At 41.0% G+C, this 14,902-nt stretch overlaps 1 protein-coding gene across 3 annotated transcripts in view; it reads right to left on the bottom strand.

Moving 5' to 3' along the window:
- Nucleotides 1–14,902, bottom strand: part of DIAPH1 (diaphanous related formin 1) — a 108,907-nt gene that overhangs the window by 49,384 nt on the left and 44,621 nt on the right. For all 3 annotated transcript variants that reach the window (XM_043465183.1, XM_043465181.1, XM_043465182.1), the window contains 2 exons: nucleotides 14,397–14,511; nucleotides 13,874–13,882 (listed from right to left, as the gene is read on the bottom strand). In XM_043465183.1, coding sequence (XP_043321118.1) covers nucleotides 13,874–13,882; nucleotides 14,397–14,511 — 124 coding nt within the window. The remainder of the gene's footprint in view (nucleotides 1–13,873; nucleotides 13,883–14,396; nucleotides 14,512–14,902) is intronic.

Raw genomic sequence — 14,902 nt, 5'->3', positions numbered from 1 at the left:
CAAGTTTACCTGGCATACAACAAACTCCGTCTCTTTAGCTCTACAAGAACGCTTTGATTCTGGGAAGAGGGCAGAGCACGAGAAGCCTAATGTGTGCTGACGTAAGCTGCCCACGGGCAGGATTCCTACTTTATATTCCCCTTTGCTGTGATACGAGGGAAATCGAGCACCTTCAAAGTCACTCATAGGTATACACCACTGTGGGGAGGATAGTGGGGAGACAGATAAACAGCATGCCAGTTGAACAGCTGTTTATCCCTGCCCAAAGGTAACCAGATTTCTATCACTGACCTCTTAGCCAAAACAAATACCCATCTGCTAAATCACACAGAACTGGACACTCACAGATGTGCAAGCTATAAAGAAGAATGGAGCAAACTTGCAGAAATGGATAAACCTGAAGGTCAAGAACAAGGCCAGACAGAATTCCATATCACTAAGAATCCAGTGCTGAGAGTTAGCAAGAAGGGGGCACACAGAAGTGTGAAAGGGTGGCAGAAAAGCAGCGTTCAGAATCTGGGCACTTTACAAGCAAGCTGCTCATTCAGACAATAATACAGTCATTCAGCTTCTCACAGATACTTTCCCAGCACACCCAGGACAGTGACTCAGTAAGGGAGTGCTAACAACCAGACCAGCTTCAGAGATGTGGGTGGGTAGGGGCTAGAAGGACGGGCACTGTTCCAAGCAAGTCAGCAAAAGGGTAGGACAGGTTTATGCAAGGGAACAGGAGGGCGAGAGGGCAGGAGAAAAGGCATCAAATTAAGGTGCTAGAAATAAAGACTTCTCCTTTCTTAAAAAAATGAATCAGATCTGAACAAGGGGTTGACATAGTTTTACATTCTCTTTTAACCTGTATGTTCCCTTCCATCTCCTTTTCTCTCTGAGGGTCATTTGTTAAAGAAATCAGGATGCTGGTCACTGATGAAAGGTGAAGAGCACTGGCACAGGGCCAGGATGGAACCCAGCAGTGGGTACCTCAGCTTTTTCTGACATTCCTGCCTTTGTGCCCCTCGTCAGTAATGCTAAATTTCAGAGCCCAAGAGACCTGGGGTAAAATCCTGGCTTGGTATTTACTTGCTATGAGCTCTCAGTAAACAAAGGACATTTTCATACCTATCAGTTAGAAAATGAAGATTATACCTATTTGGCAGCATTGTTTCAATAATCAGAAAGAATAGGTGACCAGCCTCTGTCACAGTATCTGACATTAAATACATATTCTGGGATAAAATGGAATGAGAAGATAAAATAGCTTCTTCTTTTTCTAGGTGCTGGGAGCAGTTTTAGTCTTTGCTCAGCCTCACCCCCTCTTACCACCGCCCTCAAGCTAAATACAGAGTAAACTGCAGACTTCTAAGCCATTCTCTGTAACAAAGGATCCTAGAAATACCCTCCATTTTATTTTGGGTTTTGAGAGGGGAAGTAACGGGGTAAAAGCATAACAAAGAGAACAGATGGAATGAACACCCAGCCCCCAGCCTGAATCTGCAGATGCAGCTGCTGGTTTTCGTCACACTGCTGTTTTTTTCCTTTCTTTGTTTCTAAGGTGGAAGCCAGGATAGGGTGGGGAAGAGGGGGGAGAAGGGGTGGGGATGAGGCCAGGACCGTCATCAGTTACAGAAAGTCACCTGATAGTCTCCTCCAATCCCTGGTCTCTGACCTCACAATATGGAACCTGAGCCAAAATGGCTCAACTGCACACACCCCGTGGCTGAAAAGAAAAATGCAAGCAGAGCAGGAGGAAAGAAAGCTGAATAGGAAAAGGGGGATTTGAAGGATTTGAGCAGATTTTCTTGCAAAGAAGAAATTTAAACACACAAAGACAGGCAGACAGAAGAGTGTCTAATCTTCTCATCTAACAGATCCAAGAGAAAAAAATCACGATTTTTAGAACAGAGCTGGAATCACTGTGGGATTAGGAGAGAAGAATGACCATCCTATCTTGCAGATGTGGGGCTACCAATGCCCTTTTGTTGTATGACTGGGGTTCTGGGGTTCCCTTACCCAGCGGGGTACACAAAAGAACAAACAGTCTTTTAAAAGTTCTAGTCTGACTTTTCAAAGAGAAGCAGGCTAGGATTACTAGGGAGAATGAAGTAAAAGATGCTGTTATCTGCTCCACAGAACTGGATAACAGCACTCCAATTTCTTTGCAAGGATTCATTTATTAGGTCCAAATACTTCTAGAAACTTCATTTTCACACATCCTGGCCACTAGCAAATTTCCTTTTTAACCCTTTTGTCTATTATAAAAATAAGATGACCATGGTAAAGTTGAAGGGAAAAAAATCCAACACCCTAACAAAATCTATTACAGTATTCTGGTATATTTCCTTTCAGACTTTTACTTCTGCATTTTTTCCCCCATAAAACACAACTGCAATAAGGGTTGTATATGACTGTTTCCTGCTTTTTCCCACATAACACTGTATCAGAAGCATTCTTCCATGTTGCTCCAAAGGTGATGGGCCAGAGTCATAAAATGGGCCCGTTACAGGATACTAAGTTCTACAGCAAATTTCTCCAGAACAAAAACTACATAGGAGGGCCATGCCCTTTCATGGGTAGTGACACAAAGCTCTGCTCCTGCTCCAGTGAAGTAGCTGGAGATCTGGAGGGCCCTTAGCAGAAATTCTCAAGTCTCTCTTCCCCACACTATATTGGCTCTAATATGAATTGTTGTGTCTTCAGAGTTGGTGTGGGTAACTAACTGTTCAGTTGTTACATGAAGTTATGTAAGAAAAGCAGTGAGAACTCACTACCGTCTCCTCATCGAAACTGAGGTCCAGCACGTTGAAAAAAAAAAAAAAAAAAAAAAAAAAAAAAAAAAAAAAAAGAAAAGCAGGGAGAACAAAATAGCACATGTGCACACTAAGATGCAGTGAGATCAAATGGGTTACTGCAGGGACTGTTTCCAAAAACGGACGGATTACTTCATTACTGTACATATTTCGGTCTTATTGTAGTGTTTTATTATAAAAGTGACAATTAAAAAGTTTTAAATTTACAATTTTTTTAAAATGAGAAAGACTTTATGTACTAATAAGAAAAATCTCCAGGATACAGGAGCAAGGTATAGAAGAGTACAGACAGCACTTCTGGTAAAGGGAGGGAAGATAAAAATATGTATTAGTATGTGCTACAAAGGCAGTTTTCAAAAACTCTGAAAGAAACTAATAAAAACGGCTACTACTAGGGAGTCCCCTGGCATCCAGGGGTTAGGACTCAGTGCTTTCCCTGCCGTGGCCCAGTTTCAATCCCTGCTCAGAAAACTAGGATCCCACAAGCTGTGCAACTCAGCCAGGGACAGAGAAGGTTGGGATGGATGAATACTAGGAAGGGAATGAGACTTTTTAAAATATCATCTTGACTTCTGAAGTACTTGTATTGTCTGCATAGAAAATGAGGTAATACAGAAGCAGAAATAAAAGCCCCAGAAGAAACATTCTATAGTGAAGACACCCTTGGTACTCCCTGAAAACTAGTATGTCCTTATGTTTGGAGGGACTTCGTCTCCTACCAGCAGAAAACCAAGTTCAGACCCAGTGATTCCCAAGGACTATAAGGGATCCTCAGAACAGTGCTTTCCCCTTGAGGCAGCAGTGCCAGGCTCCAGTAAGGAGCCCAAGAGCACCAATCCCGCTTCTGCAAAACCCACACAAAGCCCAGCTCTGCTCTGACACTTCCCTGAGACCCCGTTCCTCTTACTAAACACATCACTAATCTCTACCGACTCCAGGTGTCCATGGTGAGAGAATAACCAAACATGAGTTAGAGTTCTTTCCAGTCAGATGCAATATCCTTCCATCATGATCTGGACTCCTTCCAGGCCCTCACAACTCCATCTCTGTTGTACAGGCCTGAGAGGGCTCTCACCAGCTGCCCTCCACCCACCCTATCCAGGCCAGACAGTTTCTCAGTACTTCCCAGCTACCTCACTGACTCCAGAGAACTTCTTGACAACCTTACCTTCTAAGATGCCTATTGAGATCTGGCTGGGAAGATGGCAAGAAAAGAAGTTTGTAAAAGCAAGTGTGGTAGCAGTTAATAGAAAATGTCATATTGTTTCCTAACTGATCTGCATGCCTCCATAAAAACAAGGATAATTGTACAATATTCACTCTGACAGAGACATCAAAAATGTTATTACCAGAAAAAGTAAAAGGCAGCTTTCAGACTATGGCAGAGAATGGAAGACAGCGAGCAGAAAACGGAAAAAGAAATAAACACTGAGGAAATGGATCGAGCCATATTAATGTACCTATAACACAATTATATGAGGAGCTTGTTAAAAACATACCCTTCTACAGTCCCTGTAACTCAGAATCTCTGGAGGTATAGAGCCCAGGTATTTACCTCCTCATGTAATCCTTATGAGCACTCAAGTTTGGGAATTACTGGGAGAAATAGATATTTAAAGATAGGGACTAACTGCACTACAATGATAGGAGCTGAAGCAATATTCATCCCATACAGGATGGCATAAGTCTTAGACAGTGCCATACAAAAGGACATTTTGTCAGAAATCACATCTGGAATCTGTAGGTAAGGGGAGATGGGACCTTGAGTTTAAAAGCTACAGTTGCAGTCTGTGTGTCTAGAATAGTAACAGAGGCACACACTAAAGTCTGAATAGCTAGAGAGAAGCTCTAAAAATGGGATTATTTTAAGATAATCAGAAGTTAATAAATGACAGAAGGGTTGACTATAAAAACCTTTCTGCACCAGCAAATTCTACCCAAGGCAGGCTAGGGGAATTCCCTGAAGGAAATTAATTTAGTACAGTATCTCTGGGAAATTATCAGTAAATAATCAGGGGGTAGTTCTATTACTACTTGTGCTTGAAGTACCTATTCAGTAGAAAATGAGACAAAGATGATATTATGAATGTGTATATAATGGGATTACAAATATATACATATAATGAACTACCAAAATGGTAAAATATCAATATATTTTTAAGTCCTCTGAAAGGAAGGCTGTTTTCATGAAGCTATCAGACTAAAACGAAAACAAAACCAAAAACATTCTCCAGCCTCTGGGTCCCCAGAGAACAATAATAACATTGCTCCTATAGGAATATAAGCGGCAACGCGGCAAGATCCTTTTCTTAAAGGGCAAGCTACAGCTTCCTGTCTTCATTTTACTTACAGTCCTCCAAGTGAATTTCCTGACCGGTAGAGGGCAGCATACCAGGAAGTGTGTATCTGAACACAACAGAGGTTGCCGCTCTCTAACGTGTCTGCATCACTGCCAGACGTAACAATGACACAGCGAAAATAGAAGAGCTCCATGTGCCATCTGGTGGCGAAAAAGGAGAAGCGCACACTGCAGATAAAACATATCAAATTCCTCTAGTTTAGAAGGAATTAAAGTTAATTAGCTTTATCTGATGACATCCTTCCTCAAATCTCCACAAGTAAGTCTTCTGTGGAATCTGTATCAGCAGCCTTCATGCATAAGTTTTAAAGTTTTACATCAGTTTAGCTCTTTATCCCCAAATACCTGTTGTAAGCAAGGGGCAACTCCTAACGCCTGGCCCCACTGTATGGAATAAGCAGCATAAAACTCAGGACAAAACAAGCAAACCAACACCAGAAACTGTTCAGCTGTCAAAACAAAGAGTGAGATGTAGACAGATAGCACCAAAGAAAGCTTATTCAATAAAAAAAGAAAAATACAGTATGAGAACCATAAATTTAGAACGGAAATACCGGTTTATCTATCTCATTTTACAGGTGAGGAAAGAGTCAAGAGAGGAAGGATAACCTTTGGTTCAATCTCATTAGTGATCAGATAACAAGGTAACACTTTTGCCTTATCAGAAATTAGCCAGTTTGGAAGGAAGTATAAAGTGGTACAATTCTACACCTAGTAATTTGGGTCCAGAAATTTTATTTTTAATCATTTACTATGCAGAAATACAAGTATGCAGGGATAAATAGAAAATGTTTCTGGCAGCACTGCCTGTTATATAAAAATTAGTAATTGAAATTCTCAATAAACGATCATCTTGTACTATTTTATCTGACAGAATTCAACCATCCATTAGAAATAATGAGGTAGAATATGAAAAAAAAAATATATATATATATATGTATAACTGAATCACTTTGCTGTAGACCAGAAACTAACACAGCATTGTAAACAACTTATACTTCACTTTAAAAAAAAGAAAAATGAGGTAGACCTGTTATCTAATGATATCAAGAGATGCTGAAACATGTCACACAAAATACAGAGTAGTATATACCAAATGGGATCATACACATCTCATTAAAAATATATTCCCTCACATTTCTATAATGTTATCTTTTAATTCCTCTGCCCCTTAAGTTTCCAGTAAGGTTCTATTTGAAAAGTTCCCACATTTTCTTCTCTGAACTAAAGAAGAAAAAGATTTTGCCTATTCCTTTATTAGAATAACATATACATATGAAAGGTACCTGGTCACTCTGAGAGGTGAGGAGAATTTATACTTTCAGTGTGTTCTATACATTTGTTAAAGTGAAGATATCATGTTAGACCAGAAACTGGCTTTAGACAGAACACAGTCACAGAGGAAGACACAGAAAGTAGGTAAAAAGAATGGTGGGAGTCTGTGTAACTTCCTCTTCTGATTGTTTCAATTTTTTCAGTGAAGTAGGAGAGTAGGAAACTGAATGGACTAGAAATGTTTAATATCTGATCGCCTAGCAAGGCCAAGCAACATTGCAAATTGAGCAGAGGAGAGGCAGAGAAAAGAACAGCCAGCGAGGCAAGAGAAAGAGACTGCGCTGTCCTGAGAGCCAAGCAAATAAAGTGTATCAAGCAGAGCAGGTTGTATCCGTTTCTCCAGTGTGTTTGCTTGCACAGCTACAGGTGCAAGATGGACAGACGGAATCAACCAGGACTGTGATCCTGTCAACCAAGCATGATGAAATGAGAGAGAAAGAGGGAAGCAGTATTATAATTTTGATGATAATTTTACCTGAGGAGAGTGAAATCTTCTAGGAGGTGAGGGATGGTGAAAAAAGGATAAATGAAGTGGCTTCATAGTAGGTTCAGGACTTCCCTGGTGGCTCAGACGGTAAAGCACCTGCCTACAATGCGGGAGACTGGGGTTTGATCCCTGGGTCGGGAAGATCCTCTGGAGAAGGAAATGGCAACCCACTCCAGTACTCTTGCCTGGAAAAGCCCATGGAAGGAGGAGCGTGGTAGGCTACAGTCCATGGGTTCGCAAAGAGTCAGACACAACTGAGTGACTTCACTTTCTTTCCTAGGGGGGTTGGAAGATTGCTGGGGTTAGGGTACCAAAGACAGTGAGGTAAAAAGATGGAAGGTGGTGCTATTAGGAAAACACCCTCTCGTCCTTTTTCTGTTTCTAAACTTAAGTCCACAGAACCCTGTTTTTAATTTGGGGACCATATCTTGGGTTCTCTAAAACCAAACTACTTTAGCATTTTATTTTATGCTGTTCCTATGGTTCAATTTCTCTTCACTTAGCTTTCTATCTAGTTTTTACTACAGTGATGGATACACATGCATATTTTGGGACATGAATTGTATCTTACACAAGAAAAAAAAAAAGGTGGGTAGTTTGAAATTGAGATTGCAGAGGGGCTGCAGTTCTGGTGATGATGGTAATTCAGATGGGTGAGATGGGGTGGAGGACATATCACTGGAAAAGAAGAGTGCAAGGAAATGTGAGGCCAGACATGGTCTGGTCCTTCTGTATAGAAACCCTAAGGTCGTGACCCTTCTGTATAGAAACCGCTAAGAATTAAGACAGAAGGAGTCCTGGAGTACTGCAGAGGAGGAATAACTTGGGGTGTTAGTAGATGACAGCAAAGAGAGAAACTGGGTGATTATGATTCCATGTAGTGAGATTCAAAATTACAGGTTTTTAGGAAAGAAAAAGATGGACTGATCTGAAAGCGGCAATGAAGAACAAAGGGGACATGGACCCTATACACTGGGGTGAGGAGTATGAGAGGAACGAAACAACACATGAGAGGGAAGAGGGAAAGCCAAGTTACTGTGAGAGCAACAGAGTAAAGTGATGACACAGGAGATTCTGTTAGTAATGGGCCATGAATGCCAGAGGGCACAGTGGACGTGTTTCAAGAGCTCAGATGATATGGGAGGAGGCGGCAGAATAGGAGACACACAGAACCTTATAGGGATTTGAGTATGGAGATGAGGACAACCTGGGAGACTGGGACTTCTGTGGTGAGTGACATAAACCAACATAAATGACACAACATTAGATTCAGTGGGTTCAAGGCAAACAGTGACTGCAAGGTTTGGAGTACAGTGGGTATGTGTTGTGGTTCTTTTACACTACTGATGATGGAAGATCACAACCCAGAGAAGGTGTGGTACTTATTCCACAGGCAGGAGTCCTTATAACACTAGGTGATACAGGTAGATTTATGTTTTTAAATCACAAGGGAGTATTATCTGATACTACAGAACTTCCCAACTGCTCTGTGCTAACAGTCTGACCCTGCTCAAAATCCAAGACAAATTAGTAACTAAAAGACAAATGTTCACTTGAACAGCACTTCTGGTCCTAATCCTATACTCCTGAGAGGGTACAGAACTCATGAAACAAGTCACCTTTCTGCTGAAAGACTCACTGAGTAAGGTAGAGTGTGATGAGCTCTTAGAAAACCTTATTTCTAGAGGTTAAAGTTCCAGAGGCTATAAAGAGTCACTAGGATGTTTTCTGATAAAGATCCAAATGGGTGGGTGCCACCTAGTGGACAGAAGAGGATCACAAGGAAAAGACCCTGAGGTCCCTTTAGGGAAAGATGGGGTTGCTTCTCCAACACAGGCACCTGATGCTGCCTGAAGCCTTAAGTAAGCGGGTTCTGGGCCAGCAGGAGACAGATAAACCTACCACTTGTTATCAATAGTTCTGACTTGGACTACAGCAAAAACCTTGGAATCCGGACTCACATAGTCAAATCCTAATTAGAATACTGTTATTTATGAAATCCTCAGCTTTTTGTCAGGATCTTAATTTCAAAATTAAGAGCTTTTTCAAAATTACTGCCACTAACCACTTGTAGAACTGCTCTGATGCTCACTATTCTGGAAATGCACCTCACACTTTAACAGGGCAAGGGCTGACGCCACATATTGTCCACCGCACACCTACTAAGGATGATTATTAGCCTGTGGATCTTGTAAGTCCAGAAGTTTTTTTGGAAGAAAGAAATAAACCTAAAAAGAAAAACATCACTGTACTCAGAACATCAGTTTTCACTTACCAGCCTACATTTTAAGAAGCTATACTTTTTTAATGGAAACATGATTATCTACAAGAAAGAGTAAGAGTTAGAAGAAAAGCACAATGAAAAACTAAAACTAGTTACCTGTATAACAAATAATGACCTGAGGCTACCACGGTGATGAAAATGCTCCCAAAGAGAAGATGAACAAGAATAAAATTTAACTACTGAACATGTTCTCAGGAATTCAAGAAGCAGATTCAATAAAGAAACTATGATAAAAGATTCCTTGCTGATCACCCTAAGGAAAGTGAGAGAGTGAAAAAGGACTAGATGTTTTACAGCACTGCCTATCAAATCAAAATTCAAAATATTCTCTGTCAAGGAATAAATCAAATAAGTAAATCCTTGATTTACAGAAAGTCAGGAGATCAGAAACAAAAGAATAATCCTAAAGAGAAAAATGCATAAAGGATTCTGTAGTATCAATTTGGGGACCACTTCCTCTCTCTTCAGGGCTTCCCCAGTGGCTCAGAGGTTAAAGCGCTGCCTGCAATGTGGGAGACCTGGGTACGATCCTTAGGTTGGGAAGATCCCCTGGAGAAAGAAATGGCAACCCACTCCAGTATTCTTGCCTGGAGAATCCCATGGATGGAGGAGCCTGGTGGGCTACAGTCCACGGGGTCACAAAGAGTCAGACACAACTAAGCGACTTCACTTTCAGTTTCCTCTCTCTTCGCTCTTCTCTTAGTAAACAGCACACATCTTCCTGAACCTTAATGAAGCAATGGCTGGAGACCTCTGACTACAAGAGGCAGATGTCAAGAATAAGGTGGATGTTGCCTTAAATGGTCATTCCTGGAGAAGCCAGTCACTATATGGGAGGTTTCAGGTATCACTAAAATGTAAGAGGAATACAGCCACACTTAACAAACAGCAGAGAGTTGTGTTTAGCAAGTGAGAGAGGAAACAATGTAATATTATGAAAACCTTGATGACTTCCTCATCAAGACTGGCAACTGCTGGGCTGAAATCAACTAAGCAAGACATCTACTGTACTAGACACGCATGCTATACTTCTCCAGCTGGATTAGTTTGACTAGAGTTCAATATACTGTAATCAGAAAATGGCTTCTCTTCTTCAACCCTAAATATCTGATATCTTACTTTCCCTAATCGAATGTTGCTCCTTTTCTGTACTCATAAGAGTCACTTTCAATTCAAGAATACTGGTGCCATGATGAACGAGGTGGTAGCAAAAGCCAGCATATCCCCCCTTCTTCAAGCTTTCATCTGGATCTCAGCCTTCAGAAGCTCTTAAGAGCAGGAACATACACATCTGGAAAGGAGAGAGCTAAAGCAGGACTTCGGAGTCACAGCCTGGAGTCTGAATCCTGCCTCTGGCACTTACCATAGAGCCTTGAAAAAATTATTTAACCAATATCTCTACTTCTTCATCTGGAAGATGAAACAGTTAGAGTGGTAATGGTGACTCAGACGATAAAGAATCTGCCTGCGATGCAGGAGACTGGGATTTGATCCCTGAGTCAGGAAGATCCCCTGAAGCAGGGAATGGCTACCCACTCCAGCATTCTTGCCAGGAGAATGCCTTGGACAGAGAGGAACCTGGCAGGCTACAGTCCATGGGGTCACAAAGAATCAGCCACAACTGAGTGACTAACACTACTACTACTACTGAGTATGTACTTATCATTTAATTATAGCATCAATATTAAGACTGTGAATGAGAGACTTGGTTACTGAAACTGGTTACCTACTTGAAAAAAGGATTAAGAATGAAGGTATTCTGCAATATCATGCTAGAGATGTTCAAAGAACCAGAAACCTTGCTTTCACACTGAGGACTCGGTCCTCTGAGTTCTCACCTCTCAAGTTTCTATAGCTTGAAATTCTTTACCTGATGAAAACCTAAACTCTAAGAATCCTAGTCTTTTTTACTAAAATGTTTTTGGGGGGCCAGGTTGAAAGAAAGGGGCTACCTGGGAAGAGTTTGTATTAAGTTTACCAACCAGAGCACCAAGAAAGGGAGGCTCAAAACTGCTCAGGAAAGGCAGAGCAGGTGAGCTCCCTGGATCACAGTGCATGCTGAGGCACTGGGTCCACATACAGCACCTCCACCTGCTACTTGGATGTCAAAGCAACTATCCTGTCCCCAAGAAACACACATTAGAACCAGCCCTGACATTCAAATACTGCTTAAATCACCACAGATTTGCAGAATAAGTCAAAGGGAAGGAAAGCAAGAAAATGTAGAAGAAAAAAAAAATCAAAGTCAGTAAAACACTGAAAATCGAAAGAAGAAATCATTTTTAAAGGAAGAAGTGTTTGTTTTGGGTGGGAAGAGAATTGGAAACATAGAGGTCTAGTGTGGTTGATGACAAGTAGGAAAGTTTCATTGCATGGGAGTGTTGCAGATAACTGTTAAGAGTTGGGTAAACTATAAGTACTTATTTGGCAGGAAAAAAAATCTCCCCCAGGAATTTCTTAAAGTGATTAAAATTTAGGCTGTTTAGAAAATTGCTCATGTTTTTAATAATTTTCAAGACTACCCTCTCTAGTGCTTCCTAATAAAAAAGACTGGGAAATTAAGACAGGGTGACAATTTAACACCTGAAAGTCCTAACTATACAGATATTTAAAGACTAGCTAGAACTGTCCTTCATCAAAGTAGCAACAAACTATTAATGATGATTATTACTGCATGAAAATAAAAACGGACACTAAATTGACTAATTCACACTTTTTCTTTTCAGATTAAGATACAGCTATATCTAAGAATAATTTAAGGGGGTGGGGAAGCCAAAGCTGTCAGGAAGTTAGACTCATCAGTGACTAGAAAGTAGTTTCCAGGGCAGAAACTGAGACTAAAGAACATTGAAAAGTTTGGTTACACTGTTGAAAAATAATAAAAAAATGAGATAAGGTCTTGCTTAGTATTTAAAAAACATATACCAATTCATAGTGGGAATGTAATGCCAAGGAAAACCACTAAACTGAAGAACTCTGCTGCAATCAACAGCAGTACAAATGTACAGAATAAAAGAAGGATGGTGACAGAGCAGGGAGGAAAAGGGACCCCGTCATTTGCTGTGGCACTCAGGGCAGCCACCAGAAAGAAAGTGACAGCAGAAGCCAACACAGGGATAGATTCTGTGAGCTTACAAATTAGCAAATTTGATGTTGATCTTCATTGTCAACCAGTCTTAACTGTTGATATTCTAGAGTAGTATAAGTGGTCCTTATCACAGCGTTTTTAACTAGGAGGGTGGAAGTAATTTTCTGGGCTGAATTTTAGTTCAGAAGGTGATGAATCTCTTAGAGGAAAAGGCAACTTTGCCCTGAATGCTAGGGCAGCAGGACAGGCCTGAGCACTGTGATCTTTGACTCCCAGATACACACATATACCTAAGGGCTGCCAGCAGCATGGGCTGTTTTGGGTTTTTGTTTTTATTTTGGCCCTGCCATGCATGCTTCCCTGGTGGCTCAGACGGTAAAGAATCTGCCTGCAAGGCAGGAGACCTGGGTTCAATCTCTGGGTCAGAAATTTCCTCCAGAGAAGTGAACGGTTACCCACTCCAGTATTCTTGCCTGGAGAATCCCATGGACAGAGGAACCTGGCAGGCTACAATCCATGGGGTAGCAAAGAGTTGGACACCACTGAACAATTAACAGAGGTATGCCATGTAGCATGTGGGATGATGCCCCAACCAGGGACCAAACCTGGGCCTCTGCAGTGAAAGCACCGAATCCTAATCACTAGGCACCAGGGTATTCTCTCCAATAGATTTCTTATTAGAACAAAGTGCGGTCTAGTCTCATCAGATCACTTAAGGAAAAAGGTAGTAATTGTCTTTAAAAATGCTTATTTACTGATGAAGGGGAATGCTCTTAGCTGCATTCAGTTGTTAACACTAGGATCAAAATAAACCTCTAAATAAACAAAAAGCTGGTAGACGTTGGAAATACAAAATTATTAGGTTCTAACTGTCATTAGGTAATGACAATATTTTTCAAATACTGCATCTCTCTGGGGAAATAACTACAATGCCCCATCACAAAAGAGCGTGAGACCACAAGAATTAGGAAGTGAAGAAAGAAGAGGCCAAAAGAGATCAGCTCTTCTAAAATAAAAGGGAAGATACGAAGGTGAAGATGAAAAGCAAAAATTTATATGAAAAGACAGACTAGAAGTCAGGATCCCTGGATCTGGTCATACAAACTTTGGCAAGCTACTTAACTAATCAGTCTATGAACACTATGGAATGGAGATAACATACACCCTGCCTATCTCATAAGGTTTCTTTGCAGGCTTAACAGGGTAAAATATGTTCAAGAACTTTCAAATTTGTAAAACACAACACAAATGTAAAGTAATAGCATTATTATTTAAGCTATCCCTCACCTTCCAAAGAAAGAACAAGTATATGGTAGCTTTGACTTAAAATAATTTTCATCCTTGTCAGTTAACATTAGAGTTACTGGTCCTTCTGGACTCTTAAAAAAAACTAGCAAAAGAGAAATCAGTCCCCAGTTTCTAGTCTTAGTTTTCAAAGAGAAATTCCTTTACATCTGTTTCACTGTTTTCTCTAATATTCAAGAGACCCAACTACATGGCTCTTCGGTACTCTTACCTTTTGAAGCTGCAGGAGCAAATGGCCAGGAAGGAGAAAGCATCAGATATTGGAAAGAAATGGAAAAAAAAAAGGGATCACATATGGTTCTCTGTTATTGTCAAAGACAGTTGCTCAGCCACCTGACCTACTAATACTAAGGACTCTGCCCAACTCTGATCAACTACATATATAGGTTTGAGGATGGCGCCTTAAAGGCAGTGCCAGAAACCTTTCAAGATGGGCCCAGCCTGAGCTCTGTGATGTTAATCTCACATCCCTACATGCTCCACTGACATAAAATACCTACGTGCGCTAAAACTGGGGGACAAAACACCTACATGCAACAGTTCTCTTTGCCAATTCCAGCATCCCCAGAACACAAAACCAAACTTACTTTCTTCTGAATAGGAACCCCCAGCTCTCTTCAGTCCTCAACCAGGGAAGGGAAAGAAATGGGAGACCACCTTAATGAGCCTTCTAAGTCCTAGTCTGGCCCCTAGTCCTAAATCTGGCCATTTGCCAGAAAGAGGAAAGGACTCACTCTTGGTCTGGGCAGAAAAGGTACTGGTGAGTTTGGCGAAAAGTTCACTGTTCTCAAATCGGTCCTCCTTCACCTTTGTCCAGAAGCAGTCTTGGGAAAGGTCCTCAGCAACAAACTGTAGATACAGGTAGGTATTAAGAGTTATTACTAAGCTGAGCTCTGTACTTCCCATCCTAGAAAACTGATTGAGATGCAAAAGCAGCAGCTGGCTGGTCACTGTCAACGTCTTACTAGAGCAAGACTAACCTGGGACACAGAATAGCTATGCTCTTTGTGGTGGACCAGATGATGATTCCAGCTTGTGTGTTTATTGGTGTTTATTCAGAAACTAGACTCAGATATGCTGCTTAATCCTCCTTCTAATCCCAAATCCTCTACTTTTAGAAGCAATATGGCTTTATTTTACATCTTCCCTTGCTTTACATTACACCTGCCCCATCAATGTGGCTAAATGTACCAAATTCGTTCATTTTATGAACAAATCCCTAAGTTCCTTTATTTTCACT

This window comes from Cervus canadensis, chromosome 4 (assembly GCF_019320065.1).
Source record: "Cervus canadensis isolate Bull #8, Minnesota chromosome 4, ASM1932006v1, whole genome shotgun sequence".
Lineage (NCBI taxonomy): Eukaryota > Metazoa > Chordata > Mammalia > Artiodactyla > Cervidae > Cervus > Cervus canadensis.
This window is presented reverse-complemented; position numbering and strand designations above follow the sequence as displayed.